Source organism: Polistes canadensis, unplaced genomic scaffold, assembly GCF_001313835.1.
Source record: "Polistes canadensis isolate GaletaPanama2010 unplaced genomic scaffold, ASM131383v1 scaffold_60, whole genome shotgun sequence".
Taxonomy (NCBI): Eukaryota; Metazoa; Arthropoda; class Insecta; order Hymenoptera; family Vespidae; genus Polistes; species Polistes canadensis.
Window position 1 is genome coordinate 629,577 of NW_014569607.1, and position 17,085 is coordinate 646,661.

The window sequence follows — 17,085 nt, forward strand, 5'->3', positions numbered from 1 at the left end:
ATTTCTTTTGAATGAGTAAAATAAAGAAAAAAATCTAACGAGCGAGTACTCGAACTCGTCGAGTATATTCTTTCACCTTAGGCAAGGAATGGCCTACCTGCAACGATTCCATTCCATTTCATTTCATTTTATTTCATTTTATTTCATTTTTCCTTTTTATTTTTCGATATCTTTCTTTCTTTCTTTCTCCCTTACCCCCCTTATCAGCCCTGGTTTCCCTTTTCTTCCTTATTCCTCGTATTCTTATTTCTATCTCGAAGATTTGCATACTCGTTCAGGATTTATCATCGTACGATAAAATTCCGATTTCGTATCGAAATATTACTAGTAGTATTCCATAGAAGTACGATCGAGAATCTTAACGCTCGGTTAAAATTTATCACTACTATCACGCGAAACTTTGTTAAAAATATTTAAGAATTATATTTATTAACGTGGAAGAGTGAATAAATATTAATGGAAGGGAATTTCTTCCGATAGTTTTATACCCTTTTCTTTCATCTCTAAATAGTTGTATACTAGACTTTTTTAAATATCAATTAATTAATAAACCTCGAGATAATTCGAATAATTATTTCAATGATATATTATCAAATGAACAAGTAAGAAAAGAAAAAAATAATGAAAGGTATTTTATCGATAAATCATATAAATAACCCTTGTTATACTATCATATAAATACCCTAATTATTTCTATGAGAAAAATATAGATAGTTACGCTTTGATAAGCAATTAAAATCATCATAACAATTCGAAGAGTTAGTTTTTAATGAGACTCCTAAGGTTATGTAAAAAGAAAGAAAGAAAGAAAGATAGAAAAAAGGTATGGCAAAAAGAAAGTCGGTAAAAGTAGAATGAAATTATAGGGACGATAACGATTACGGTGGTGGTAAGCAGAAAAACGTTGTTCTAAAAGTATTCTCTCTCTCTCTCTCTCTCTCTCTCTCTCTCTTTCTCTCTCTCTCACACACTTTTCTACATGACCGTTATGATAATTTATAATTAAGTTAAAGACAGACCAATGGGCCCTTCCACAAGGGAAATGAGATGCACTTCTCATTAACAGTTCGACCATCGTTTCCTTCTTCTTCTTCTACCTTCTAATATTCTTCCCTTTTACCCCCCTCCCCTCCCCCCTCACCTTCTCCTTCCTCTCTCTCTCTCTATCTCTCTATCTCTATTTCTCTTTTCGTCTAATTCGTTGGAGCTTTCAAGCTCATTAATAATAAGCTAGGGGTTTCCTTCCTTCTGCTATGGGAAAGAGTAGGTATGCATATCGTACAATATTCACTTGATATTAAACTGTTGTCATAATATTCTGTGGAAGAGAACTTCATTAAACTTGTTTCCAACGCGGAACGAATTTTGCACGATCGTTTTAAACCTAATTTATTTACAGGGTGTACGAAAAGGTTTGAAATCAAATTTATATCCACGTATTACCGAAGTTATAATAAACGAAAAAGAAAAAAAAGAAAAGTTCATCCAAACTTGTGTGTCAGAAAATTTATTTTCTATTGAGACAAGATATTATATTATACCTTTTAAAGATATTTTTATGATTTATCGTGACAGTCGCGCGTAAGAAACGTTAGACAATTGTAAATTGGTGTAATGTAAGTTTGTAAGAATGCAGACTTTCATTCGTCGAATTAAATTGTATTGTACCACGATGATTCTTCTTGTATTGAAAATATAATTTATTCAATCTAATTTAAATATAACAGATATATTATATAAAACGTGGAGATAGAATTTCTTTAACAACTAATTATCATTTAATTAAACTTTAACATGTTCCATTAAAATAGCCTATTAATAATAGACGAATGTATGCATATATATCAATTTATTACAATGGATTTCATGGAAAGTTTCTAAATTAGAATTTCATTGACCATGTAACACGAGTTAGAAAGAAAAGAAGCTTTCCTTTTTTTTTTATTTCTTCTTCTTCAAATGACGATTACATTTAGTAGAAATTTGTTCATTGGAAATTTGGTCGATGGTAGGAGGTGAAAAATAGAAGAAGGAATAGAAAGATGAGGATTCGGTAAGAAACGTTTTACTTGAATGCGACATTAATCGAACGGGAAACCGTGATTCATTTTCTTACTCATTCTCTCGTTCTCTTTCTTTATTTTTTTTTTCTCTCTACCACTACCCCCCTTTTTTTCTCTCCCTTTCTCACGTACAACCCGTCACCACCGTAGTTCGTCTCCTTCTTTACATATTCTCGCATCTCGTGGAAGATCTGGAAAACGAATGGAAAGGAAATCGATGAGGGAGGAAGATTTCTTCTTTTTCTTCTTCTTTGAGAAATCGAAGCATTCTACCATTGGCTGTCTGTTCGGATATATAGAATCGATATAAAATTCGAGAGTGGAAGTAAACGTCGATAGAAGTATTATAGAAACTGCAAAGAGTCGTCGTAGTCTTCTTTTAAACGTCTATTTGTTTGTATGTATGTGTATATATATATATATATGTAGAGAGAGATACGTGTGTGTGTGTGGATGTAGATGTAAATTCTCGTCTCGTTTCTCTCTTTTTTTTTCTCTCTCTCTCTCTCACTTATATTTAAATAAATACTTATCATCTTTATATATTTTCTCATCGTAATCTTATTGTTATTTATTTGTTCACAAACATCTCAAGAAGAAAATGCAAGTGGTACATCGCATCGAATAAAACATTCCTTTCATTTTGACTATAGTCAAAATTTGAAATCATTTCAAAATGAACAAAAAATGAATACGGACGAGGAATGAATTGAAAAAGCATAGAAGTCTCTATTCCTTTTCTCTTATTATTCTTATATTCCTCTTCTTATCACTTATTTTCTTCTTTCATTTCCTTACACTTTTTCTTACTTTTATATTCACCACTCTCTTTCTCACACTCTCTTTCTCACTCACTCTCTCTTATTCCATCTATGTCTATCACTATTTCTCTCATAGTATAGCTTCTCACAAAAGCTGAGAAGGTACAGTGCGGATTGAATTAGATGCCAGCGTAATGCTCGAAATTGCATTTTCGAAGAGAGGAATGAAGAGGAGAGGAGAGGAGAGTAGGCAAGAGCGAGATGGAAAGGAGATTTTACTAGGAGAAGGAAAGCGGGGGGGGAGGGGGGAGGGTGGAAGAAAGGGAATTGTTAGAAAGGGTGGGTGACTATCAAGAGTGAAAAGGTACGAGATAGAGAAGATAGGGGAATAAAAGGAGGGTGAGTGAGCGAGAGAAATGGGGGTGGGGATTGGGGTGGGGATGGAGTTGGGGGAGAAAGGGAATAGGAGAGGATGACGAGAAATGCATTTATTATACAGTAGAAGTTACCGGTCGGTACTCTAGCTAGGACAATGGAAAATACACAAAATAATGGGCCGAGAGCTCGAGTAACGATAATTGTGCTGGCGTAGCGAGCACGCCTCTTCGGGTCCGGTCTCGGGATTGGACCAAATTCCAGGGGGAGATGCGTGCTGGTTCCCAGAAGTTATTACTCTTAAGACGTTACTAGGGAAAGTGAATAAGAGAGAGAGTGAATGAGGGTGAGAAAGGAAAGGAAAGGAAAGGAAAGATTATAACGTTAAGCTTCAAAAAGCATCGTTTGTTTGCGCATACAATTTTGCGTGAAAATATTTTTAATTGCTGTGTGAAAAATCAATATATATATAAAAAATATGTAAAGAAAGAGAGAGAGAAAGTAATGTGCGATTATAGGGATGGATAGAATAAATTTGATCTTTGAAATATTATTTTTTTTTCTCTCTCTGTGTGGATACACAAACGATGAAGTCTCTTTGTATATTATATATATATCGTGAAATTTGAGTGATCAATATTTATTGGGATACGAATTTTATTTATATATCTAAATGGAAAAATATAAATGTTAACGTTGATACGTATGAAAAAAAAAAAAAAGAAAAAAAAAGGAATAGAAATCAATGTAATGTGTTCGTGAAAGGATGTTTTCTTGTTTTCTTTTTATTTTCTTTTGTTTATGAGATTTTTCTTTTATCTCCCTCATTCACCATCACCCTTTTTCGGATAATATCGTTACTTTTACACCGTTCCTTTTTTTTTTCTTCTTCCCCTCAAGTCGTACGAACCTAAAACAAAATAGGGGAAGAAAAAAAAAGAGAAAAGAGGAAAAAATGCGAAAGAAATGAATTTTTTGGGAAATAACTTTATTCCCGAGGTGTAGTAGTAGTAGTAGTAGCAGTAGCAGCAGCAGCATTCGTACCATTAAATATTTGACAGAAAAGCATGGCGCCAATGCGTAAAATTAACTACACACCCCTCTTCGATGCGGGTGCGAACGGGGATGCAACGAAGATGGAAAAAGAGAAGGGTGCGAATGCATATAGCAGAAACAGGGTAGAGGGAGGTTAACTATGACTTAGACAGAACGAAATGGTATGCCCATATTTTATATCGACACGTCTGACTGAAAAATTTGTTTTATTTATTTATTATTCCTTTACCTTTTTTTTTTTTGTTTCACTCTTTCTCTCTTTCTCTTTCTCTTTTTATCCATCGAACCGCACCGCGGTATTTTTGACTAAAATTTCTCGTTTTTCTTTTTGAAGAGAGAGAGAAAAAGAAAGAGAGTGAAAGATTGGGGGTGGAAGTAGAGGGTTGGGTGTGGTCTCGTTTTTTTGTTGTTATTTTTGTTGTCGTTGTTTTTATTCTTTCGGTAGAAAAGAGCTGTAATCGACTAGCGAGAGAGAAAACACGTTCACGTCACATACTGACTTTCAACGGGGGTTTACGTACCATACCGTACGTACCATACCATACCATACCATACCGTACCATAGCGTACCGTACGTATATAAACTGAAATGCTTTTACGTTTATTTATAGTATATGTCCGACACGTTTGCCACTATTATTAATGCATTTTCGTAGTACGCGGGTCCATCCAATCGGGTGCAAGCAGTGCAGTGCAGTGCAGTGCAGTGTAGAGAAGAGCAGAGCTAACGGCTTGACAGTTTCATAAATCGAAATGCCCACCAAAATCGGACGGCCGCCAAAAAAGGTGCGCAAGGATATTGAATAATCCGTCGTGGCGCGCGTTGGCATTGGTGTTGGGTTTGGGGTTGAAATTGGGGTTGGGGTTTGGAGTGTTGCACACCCCCGTCATGAGCTATACTCATTTCTCTCTTAAAATATCAAACATCATTCGTAAATTTATAACGATATCGTACCGACCACCTTTCCCCCTTCCCCTCCCCCCTCGACTCCGTTTTGATTCTACCTCGATTAACTAACTAACTAACGTTTTAATCTTGAGCAATGTTTTTTTATTATTCTTTTTTTCTATTATTATTATTATTCTCATTCCGAATCTTCATTTCTATTAAGCAAATTGCTGGCTGGTATTTCTACTTTTTGGTTTTCTGTGTGCGATCAATTTTATGTATCGAACGTAGAATGATTTCAAAATGTTTTACTTTATATATTCGATGATAAATATTATTTCAATATTAAATAATAAATTAAATATACGTTTTGTGTATTATATATATATATATATTTTTCACGATTGTATTTTTAATTTAATTAATACTATATGAATATTTGTTCACGTTATATACAACGATATTAGTTAATTTTTCTGACGATTTATTATAAAATCATCTAGTAGTAACGAAAGTATTATTAAGAACGTGGTCTAATTTTGGAACAATGAAGAAAATTTTCGATATTAGAAGTGTCGACGTAATCGAAAAAAGAAATGGGGGAGTGAGAAAGAGGGAGTGGGCGGAGAGTGAGGGTGGGTAAAGAAGGAAAGAAGAAGATTTAAAGGAAAGTTCGTGGTAGGAAAACAGAGCCGCTTAAAGGTAAAGTTACTAAAAGCTTCAGGAAAATTTATTGGCTCCCAATGAAATATGAATGATGGTGGTCGATTATAGTCGACTATTAACGAAGTTATCCCGAAGCAAGAAATGTATATATATATATATATACACAGAATGATTTCTCCTTCTGTTGGGATAAAATCGATAACGGGTATCAAATTTATTACATTCCTCAACGGGTACCATTCATTCGTTCGTTTGTTCATTCGTCAGTCATTTGTATGGCAATTAAATTTACAATGACACGATGTCAATTACGAGATACGAGTTATTTTCTCTCTCTCTCTCTATCTCTCTCTCACTTTTTCGGAAAGTATTCGGAATCGAATATAATCAATTATCAAGATCGGTGAAAGAAAAAAAAAAAAAGCAAAAAATACCCAACGTAAATCGAAATGCGAGAAGATGACATTGGTTATCTTGTTTATTTTTTATTTTTTTTTCTTCTTCTTATTTATAAAAAATATGAATAAAAAAGAAATAAAAGAAATCGTCGATGATGTAAGGACAAAAAAATGTGTTCGTTCGATAAATAAATAAATAAATAAATAAATATATAAATCGAATTGAGTGTTAGTTGAATGAAGTTTAAAGTAATTTCATTTACGATTATTCGATAGGGAAAATGAATGGGGGATAAAAAATGTGTGATGTCGATAAAAATATAATACGATTTGTAAGAAGTAAGAGAAGGAAAAAAAACTATACCAGAACCTTAAATAAATATATTGTATAAAAGAAAGGAAAAATTAGAAAGGGGTTTGGGTGGGAAAGGTTGAAAAAGAAAGATGGTACGCAAGTGGGAAGAAATATCTACCTACCATTCGTTTGATTAACTCGACAAGGTCGTTAGGTCTTAAATACTACCTTGTTAATTACCAAAGTCCTCACATTGTCTAACCCCTTTTTTCTTTCTTTCTTTCTTTCTTTCTTTCTTTCTTTCTTTCTACCATTTTAATTCCCTTCTTTCTTGTTTTCTTCCTGCAGTCTTTATTCTCGTTGAAAAAAAAAAAGAGTACCAATGCAATGGAGGAGCCCACCCCCTTTTCCCTATTCCTTAGTGCTGAGTTAAGGAAGAGAAAAAAAGATTTTACCATTCGTTCCATCCCTTTGTCTCTTACTTAATTTTTTTCTTTTTCTTTTTCTTTCTTTTTCTCTTTATACCCTTTTCCCCATCACTTTAACCCCGGCATTTCTTCAGGTACACACACACACACACACAGATACACACCCGCTAGAAACTCTCTCTGACGAAGAATCGTGTTTTTTTTTTATTCCCCACACCGGAGAAAAAAAAGATAAAAAAACTTTGTTCTCGATAGGGATATAAAAAAAAAAAAGAAAAGGGCACGATCTGTCGCAAAAATTTATATATTCTGCTTAAACAAAATATAAAAAAAAAAAAAACGAAGCAACGTAAAATACTACAATAAAAAAAAGGGAACGGTGTTTCGAAGTTTCGAATGTAAAAAATAAAAAAAAAAAAAAAGAAAACGCCAAAACAAAAAGGAAGAAAAACAACAGGGGGTGGGAAAGGTAGAAAGATTAACGAAAGGGTAGAAAGGGTTTTACAGTTTTTAATGCCTTGTCGTTCAAATTCTCTCTCTCACTCTCACTCACTCTCTTTTGTAGAGTGCAATGTAAACAAGGATCGCGTAAAGCGTACCGCTTATTAAAACGTTTCGTTCGCTGGAAGGGTGAAAGGGGTGAAAGAGGATGAAATTGGGATGACGGAGGGGGGTGGGCTAGGTTAAGGGGGCAACGGGAATATCGGAATGTAATAAAAACTTCGAAAGCCGATAATCGTGTAATTCATTGAATGGATTCGCGCATCCAGTTTTATTCGCGTTGCCCCGAATATTTATATTTTCACAATATCGAACAATTAAATGCGTTTTTCCCTTTATTCGTCACATATGGGTCATGCGTAGAAATATACACACACTCATATATATATATAGATAGATAGATATTTAACGATTATAAGCTTTTGTAAAGAGAAAATTTCTAGAAAACGTTCGATAGAACTAAAATCCCTTTTTGTTTGTTTGTTTTGTTTTTTTATCTTTGTTTTCAGACGAATCGACGCCATTCTCCAATAAAGTCCTTCTTTTAAAAAGTATCACGTAATCGTTATCACCCCATACAACTAAACTTCCTCCTCCTTCCCTTCTACTACGTACGCCCCCTACCCCCGTCTATTGGTTCGAAACAGGAAATGGAGATAACGAAAACAACAAAATTTACGCTAGGATCGAGATCCTTCCCTTTTTATATTTGTTTTATATTTACTTTTCGGAACTTGGGAAACTGTGCAACTAAACCGAAAGAAAAAGAATCTACTTTCGTTAGATTTTTAAAGTGTACATCGTAGGCGGCAATAGATTTTTATAGTTTAAACGAAGAGAGAGAGAGAGAGAGAGAGAGGAAGATACAACAAAGTTTTCAAGCAGATTCGAATCTTCGAATTTTTCGTCTCTCTCTCTCTTTTTTTTTCTTTCTCAATTTAATATCGTTTTCTTGAATTAATTAGCATCCATCCAGCGCGTGCGGCACAACTTAAGAATTCAATTCGTAGAAAGAACAAGTTAATTTTCTGGGATTTTTAAAAGATCCCCCCTCCCGCCCCTCCTTTCCCAGCAAGCAAGCAAGCAAGCCAAACCATTACTCCGGGCGTTATGAAATCGAGATGCTTGAAAATTCGCAAGAGTTATTATTTTACCGTGGAAACGTCTATCCTTCTCTCTCTCTCTTTTACTTTCTTATTTTTTTTTTCTTCACTCCCTTTTATCCCTCGTTGCGTAAAACTCCGACTAAAATATAGGTCACAAATATAGGTCGACAGGATTGGAGGAATTTTCGTAAGTATGTCAAATGAAGTTGTCCCCTCATTTAATCTTTTATCTTCTCTCTCATTCTCTCTCTCTCTCTCTTTAATTCCTTTTCTTTTCATACTAAATTGAACAAAGCTTGTTTGAAGTAAAGCAAATAATACGCTTTCGTTTATAAAACAAAGAAAGAAAAATAAATAAGAGATAAACAAAGACAATGGGTGGTTCACAGTTGTTTTCCAAGGTGTACACAAACGTGAATTTTTATATTATTTTATTGATGCTGACATTTGGACGTTGTTGCTATGTAAACGTACACCAGAGATGCAGGTAGAAGAAGATAGATAGATAGATAAAGAGAGAGTGAGTGAGAGAGGGAACACAGTAGAACCGCTAACGTAAACAGACTACAAAGTCAAACGTGTAACTCAACTGCAAGAGCGTATACGCAGGATTCACTCTCCCTCTAGCCACACCCCGATGAACTCATACACATTCATATATGCACACACACACACATAAACACACACATTTATATGTACATACACATAGAAGTAAAATACACAGAGAATGACCAATATCTTCGTACACATTCCCAATCGATGCGGGATGTGTTCCTCGGTTCTATCAAAGTGGATCGTCTGTCCCCCTTTCTATCGTAATCTTTTGACTAGATGATCAAAGGCCTATCATCACCTTGCCATTCTCTCTGCCGTCAGTATTGTCTTAACGTAGATTATCCGAGTATACTGAATTCGAATCGAAACTGAAATTCATTCCCAATCGACCGTATAAATTTTCATCGTTCTCTCTCTCTCTCTCTCTCTCTCTCTCTCTCTCTCACACACACACCTCTATTATTTTTTTCTTCACACGTAATTCGATTATTTTCGAGACCATTGAGTAGGAAATTATTCGAAAGGGAAAAAAATAATGTAACGATTAATATTTAATTGTTGTTATAGGAAAATGTGTTTTTTTCTTCTTTTCTTTATGTTTTTTTTCTTTTTTTTTTAGAATAAAACAGCATATCCTTTGTTTGAAAATCTCGTCGACGACATTTAATTCCAGAGAAAGAAAGAAAGGAGAGAGAGAGAGAGAGAGAGAGAGATTATACTCATGTAAATAAAAGATACTTTACGTTGGCAGACTGACCTATATAATTTCGTTAAATTATTTATTCTCAACTCTCGTTATTAGCGAAGAGAAGAGAAGAGAAGAGAAGAGACGACCACGTTGGACTGTTAGAAATTTTTCAAGTGACTTTCCTTTGTTTCCAAACGAGCTTTATAAAACGAAAGAACGAAATGAGTTTATTCATATTGAAGACTAAACTATACCAAACTATATTATATTATCAGAAATTAAACAAATTCGTAAGATGTATTTGAATGGGCATTGTAAAACAAATTTTATGACGTGTGTTACATTTGAACCAAAAAAAATTATAATCGAACGTGTAAATTGAATCTCGTGACAAATGGTATGACGGACAATATCATATTTTTTTTTCCTTCCTTCATATTCCTCTCTCTCTCTCTCTCTGTAGATTTCTCTCTGATTTTTTTCCTTTTGTTTTTTTTATGTAAAAATTGTATTCAATTGTTTTAGAATTACAAAAGTATATATCTCTTCGACGTTTCACGAATGATAACGACTCCTTTGTTAGAGAATTCATCTTTCTATGTCCACCAATTTATCTTTCTATCTAACTATCTATCTATCTAGCTAACCTAGCTAGTTATCTGTATGCATATCTCCGAGCTTTGTGAGAGAAGCATCGAAACGGGGTGGTGGGTGGTGGTTTGGGGTGATGGGGCGGGGGAGGGGAGGGTTAAAGTTAATAATGCTTCATTGTTTTCACGCATGCTTCGCATGTACGAACCGGATCGAACTGAAACACGTATGACGAGGCTTTGTTTAACGACGTGAGAGAGAGAGAGAGAGGGAGAGAAAGATTTAACTTTATCGTTGGGAGTTTAATAAATCTCTTTACTCGAATCACGCGTCGAGCTGGGGGATATCTCTCTTTTCTTTGTTATAAAAAAAACGCACAAATGCCAGCAAATAAGCACGGTTAAAAAAAAAAAACAAAAAAAAAACAAAGAAAGTATATCCCCATAGAGAGAGAAAGAGAATGGATGATTCATTCGTATTTTATTACTAAGCCAGTGATAAAAGTTTCTCGTTACTTTTGAATTGCTAACAACGTAACTGTGAACTATGTATGCATATTAGATCTCATTTTGATCCTGACTATTTGTTCCAGTTGATTAACGATCCATATAACACAAATATATATATATATATTTTATTTATAGAAATACATTTTTCTAAATTCGACATAATTGTACGACCAATAATAGAAGGTGTACAATGTTTGGTTTGTATTTATGCATTTATCTTAATTGAAATAATAAATGTTACTAGTAACCCTTTCGTTTTCTAGTAACATTGTATTCATACAATATTCTATTCTGTAAACGAGAGAGAAATAATATCGAATGAATTTAGATACGATTTTAACACATTATGGGTATTTAAAATATTATATGATAAAAGAATAAATAAAGAGAAAAAAAATTAATCGAATGGAAGATAAATCTAGGGATGATAGTTTTTTAATTTTTTTGGGGAAAGAGATAAGCAGAACCGTATCTTATCCCTTATTTTCTCATCTACCGTACCGATCAAAAATTAGGAGTTTAGTGGCTCAGGAATATATTCCAGCATGGTTATTACTGCGGGGAGTTTTCGTACGCGTCAGAATTTCGAAGTTACCCTTCCACAAATGTTCTTCATGAAATTCCGTGCTCTCTCAACTGTAGGTATGGTTTTATCCCTTGGGTAATTCGAATCGCACCTCGTTGAGAAAGCAGGAAGATTTGTTTTTCCAACCACTACCACAACCACCATCACCGTACCGTTGTGTGGGTGCGTACGTGCGATGAAAATTATTATTAAACGTACTGCTCGTTCTAGAAATGAAATATTTTTCAAGTGTGATTCGAATCAAATAAGAAAACTACGAAAATCATATATTTTTGTATGCAGGTATGCGTATACGCACAAATACGATAAGTTGATTTCTAACACTGTTAAAGTAATAATCTAAATATATATATATACATACAAGGTATACAACTTTGCTTCTGCCATTTTTTCTAGAAGCTATTTATATAAAATTATTATAAATATAACATTTATTATATATAAAGCCTGACGTAACCATGACGAAATCTCTGAGGAAAGAAACGTTTATTCGATCACATTCGAAAAAGTAGTATAAATTTAAATATTATTTACTAACCCCTTTTCTTTTTTGTTTATTCGACAAAAATTCGTGTAAGATAAATTTAATAATAATAATAATAAAAATGAATTTCATTGAATATTGTATAAACAACGTTATTCATTGATAGGTAATTTTACAAACAATAAAAATATCGTTGGATTCTATTTAACGGTTGAAATAGCATTCCTAAAAACTTCTTCTTTTCCTTTATTTTCTTTCCTTTTCTTTTCTTTTCTTTTCTTTTCTTTTCTTTTCTTTTCTTTTTATTTCTTTTCTTTTTCAATGTAATATCGGAGCATGAATCGAAGGAAAAATAAATAACAAACTGGGATGGCTTTTATAACCGTGTCGTTTCAATGGAGACACGATATAATGGATATGCAAATAACGAAGACCCATTGTCATATCGAGTTTGTAGCATTACGATTATATTCTTTGACGATGATGATGAGGACGACGAGTACTATGACGACGACGACGACGACGACGACGACGACGACGACGACGACGACGACAATGTCGACTCATTTTGCAATCGTTGGGATGGTAAACACCAAAAAAGAACAAGAAAAACAATACAATAAGGAAACCGAGAACAGAGAAAAGAGGAAACGACTAATATCAAAACTCAATAAACGTTGAATTTCCTGAAGCAAGAAATACTCCTAGAAGGAGACAACAATAGGGGAAATGCATTTAAGGGGGAACGGGGGAACGGTATTAACGAGAAATAATAAAATACTATTGTTGATACACTTAATTATAATTACGAGTACAGAACGAATCACTTTACATTGTCATTGTTCCACCACGAATTTGGGATTACCTTCCCCCCACTCCCCACCTATCGTGAAAATCTAGAATAATTTAGGAAACGGAAACGAACGGCAATTGTCCAAGTGAATTATTTCTTTTATTTTTATCGTAGAAAGATAACTTTTATCGTAGAAAGATAAATAAAGATAATTAAAGATGCAATCAGTGAGTGCAATACTATGAGTTGTACAACTTTGCTATTTCTTCGAAAAGTTTTGGTAAATATTTTTTATACTAAAAGTGAATAGATTTTAATGAAACTTATATTAAATTAAAGTACATTCTTTTGTCTACGCGTAGAACACCATATCTAGTTATAAATTTAGCGTGAAAAGTTCAGAAAATGTCAGAGAATGGAATGCTGTAAATTGTGCATCTTTGCAATTTCTAAGACACTATCTTCTGATATCTTCAAAGTATCAGCTATCTCACGCAACTTCATTTTTCGATCTTCTAAAATTATTTTTTGTAGACATTTTTGATGTTTTCCGGAACAACTGCCGATTTTAGGCTACCGGGGCGTTCAGCATCATTGATGTTTGTACGACCGCGTTTAAATTCAGCATACCAGTCAATAATAGTTTATTTCCCTGATGCAGAATCCCGGGAGAATTTTGACATATACTGTTTGAATTTAAGTACTATCCGGAAATCACGTGGGTCTGTCAACAATGTTGCGATATATGTGTCAGACTGGGGACCTATTAAGTGATGTGTTGTTTATGATTTATCGCAAATAAGAAAAAAAAAACAACGTATCGACGTTTTAATTGAAACTAAACGAAAATATTAATTATTAATATTGTTAGAGATTAATGGTATTATAATACAATATTAATATAACTATATTATATTAATATAATTACTTGGATTGGGGAATTTATATGAGAAACGGGATAAATAAAAATTAACCGCAATCAGATTAGAATTGACGATTACCCTTTTTCAAATTTATCAAATAATTCTTTATCTTCTTTTTTTTCGTAGTGGTTGCATCAAGTTGGAAATAAGTTTAAACCTTAGTTTAATGGTATAAATTAAAACAGTCACCCCTGTGACCTGTTGTCAATAAGTTTTTATTAAAATAACCGCACTCACTTAGTTGCCAACCCAATAAATACGAATGCATTCATTTTTTTTGTTTATAATTATTATTTTTACTCGTTCGTACTTTTGTGTTTAACAAAGTTAAATTGATTTCTTCATTTTTCTCTCTCTTTCTCTTCCCAAACAATATTTATTAGAAGAATAATCAATTTACTCTGTCAAAATTCGAATAATATTTTTTCTTTGTTTTTTTTTCCTCGTCGCTCGCCAAGGTATAATTCCATATTTCATTCTTTATTGTTTCTTTTTTTTCTTTTTTGTTTTTTTCGTTAGAACACGTGATAATATTTTGTTGTTGTTATCATCCCTCCCGTGTACGCGAGTTATCTCAGCAAGATAATATATACTTACTCGTATGTGCATGAGTTACTATAGTAATACACGAAAGTTAGTATCGTTATTTTCTTCTGTGTGTTTCAGCAGGCGAGGGTACCCAATATTTTCGGTTCAAGCCGAGAAATAGTTCCGTGCTCGAGGGTGGCGAGGTGATAATACCTTGCGAGGTCGAGAACAGGGTCGGCATCGTTCAGTGGGTCAAAGACGGCTTTGCTTACGTCATACAACCGAGTAAGTATTGCTTATAATAAGAAACAACAAAAAAATAAAAAATGCTCGTTAAATAGTTACAATACGTTGTTGTCGATGTGTTGTGTTACACTTATTTCTCGAGTAATAATACCACAAACGTTTTTTGTTTCCCTTCCATATGCTTCCCATTTCGCGCGATGACTTTTTTCAAATATTATTCTTTTTTTTTCTGAGAACGAACGTGGTTTTTTCTTTTTATTTATTTATTATTATTATTATTATCGTTTTTCATGGGAGCTCATTTTTATTCCCGCGAGATGGTTAGACGTGCACGTTTTCCCGAGAAAATTTCGATAACTTATTTTTATTTATTTCTTTTTCTTTTTTTCTCTTCTCTTTTTATTTACGTTTTTACAAATTTATAGAGTAACACGAAGATTAATGTGTACGAAAAGGATACAAAAACAAAACGAAAAAATGTCGTTCAAACGAATAATTGCATAATTAACTGTTTCATTATATTCGTTTATGTTATACACATTGGACGACCGTGCTAATTTTAAATATCACCACATGGTTTCTTTTTCTCTTTTTTTCTGATATGCGTATACGATTGTCCGGATATAACTATATTTGACAATATTTATTCTCGCATAGATCAAGTTTTTAATTTAAGCTTTTCTCGTGGACAAAACTCTTGGAGTTACTTCGAACAGGAATTTGCAATTTTTTAATTCAAACGACCGACGAGAGGTTTAGGAAAGTTTCTTTTGAGAAACGTCGGAGGTGTTTGAGTGGGGCAGGTAGACAGGGAAAAAGAAGGGGGGTGGGGATGGGGAGGGGGACGAACCGAGAAGCGTAAATTTAATCGTTGCCGCTAGCAGCGCATATTTCGTCGTTTTCATCCATTTTTCCTTTTCATGTAAAACCGTCGTCAACTCATCGTTGGTTGACTTCTTTGTTACGAAACGACGCGCAATCAGTTTGTTACGTTCGCGTGAAGAGTAGAGATTTTCTTCTCACCCCCTCCTCCTCCCTCTTCTCACCCCCTTCTACCCCTATCTCACCGGTTTATTTCTCTAGTAATATTAAAATGAATCTCTCGTTCGTAAAAGGAATATTATTTTTCGGTGACGGATTAATGACATTAACGTTTTAACAATAATTTGTTCACATTTCGTAAAGAAAATAATTCACCGGATATAAAGTACACGCTATGTTATTTTAGAAATAAAATAATCTAATTAAAATATTAATAAAAGAAGGTATCATAGGGAATTTGGAGATCAACAAAAGAAGTAGAACTTAATTTTAGTAAGTTGGACGTTTCGTTCCTTTATTGGGACTTCTTCATATGGGACTATTCATATATATATATAATTAATAATTAATTTTGTTTTGTGTGTGTATGTGATTGATTGATTGATTTTTCTTCGTTTTATACGCAGACGGTGAAATCGTCGGTCATCCAAGATTGAGACTGATCGGTGATCAAAACAAGGGATTTTATAATCTTAGGATTACCGATGCTTCTCTTACCGATGATGGAGAATATCAATGCCAAGTTGGACCATATTTACGAATCAAACCGATTCGTGCGAACGCTCATCTCATCGTCATCTGTAAGTCATTATTATTATTATTATAATTCAATCGGCATATTGATCGAATACTTTTGTCTAATAAGTCAAAGATAAAATTTAAAGAAAAGAAAAAAAAGGTATCAATCTTTTCCTTATACAAAAGTAAGTAAAGCTAACGTTTTCTTTTCTTTTGCTAACGTTTTATTAATTTTCTTAAAAAATAAACATTATTACGAAAGGCAAGCATAGTTAAAGAAATAAAATAACATAAGAATATTTGCGTAATTTTTTAATTTATCAATGAAAAGTATTACAAATATTAATTTAGAGTTTGCGTTATTTCGCAAAGGATTTATTTTCCAAATAATTTCACACATGAATCTCTTAACAAACTTTTTGTTTTATATTCGCGACTACCTAGAATTTTGTGTATAAATTTTTCGGACGCAAGGATAAACGATCAATTTCCATTGTTCGTCATATCTACCTTTTTCTTTTCTTTTTGTTTTTTTTTTCTTGTAAAAAAGTAGCAAGTACTTACTTTGTAAGAAACAGGTTACGTGGGTTGAGCTCATTCAAAGTCTATGCACTTTCCGAGAGTTTTCTCTTCGTGGAAGAGAGGGAGGAGGAGGAGGACCCGTTTGTCCCGAGCACCGTTCTTAATATTTCACACGAAACGACGCCAGCTTTAGCCCTCCTGGGCATCGTTCCATTTCAGAAACTCTACCGCAAAACGGCCGAAAGTATTGCAAGAAGCCCTACCTCCGATACGAACGAACCGATCGCTAACTTTCCTATACGTTTCCTATTCTTATTTATAGATAATAAATATAGGCACACATGACAAATAAAAAGTGAATATTATTACGATAAACATCATTTCATTTAAACTTATAGTATAACATACATTTACGTCGAGTACCTATTATCATAGGAACACACAGCCCTTTGACGATAATTCTATAATTTTATATGTGACATTCCTTTATTGTTATCGTTTTCATTTAAACATTAATATCTCGTTAGAAAAATTTGTATTAATAAACTATAAAAAAAAAAAT

The 17,085-nt window shown here is 33.5% G+C and overlaps 1 protein-coding gene across 5 annotated transcripts in view; it reads left to right on the top strand.

The window, feature by feature from the left end:
* LOC106785968 (nephrin) overlaps nucleotides 1–17,085 on the top strand; it is a 363,418-nt gene that overhangs the window by 256,188 nt on the left and 90,145 nt on the right. For 4 of the 5 annotated variants that reach the window (XM_014746875.1, XM_014746873.1, XM_014746870.1 and 1 more), the window contains exons 2-3: nucleotides 14,334–14,480; nucleotides 15,890–16,063. In XM_014746875.1, coding sequence (XP_014602361.1) covers nucleotides 14,334–14,480; nucleotides 15,890–16,063 — 321 coding nt within the window. The remainder of the gene's footprint in view (nucleotides 1–14,333; nucleotides 14,481–15,889; nucleotides 16,064–17,085) is intronic. The other variant, XM_014746871.1, reaches the window with a different exon arrangement.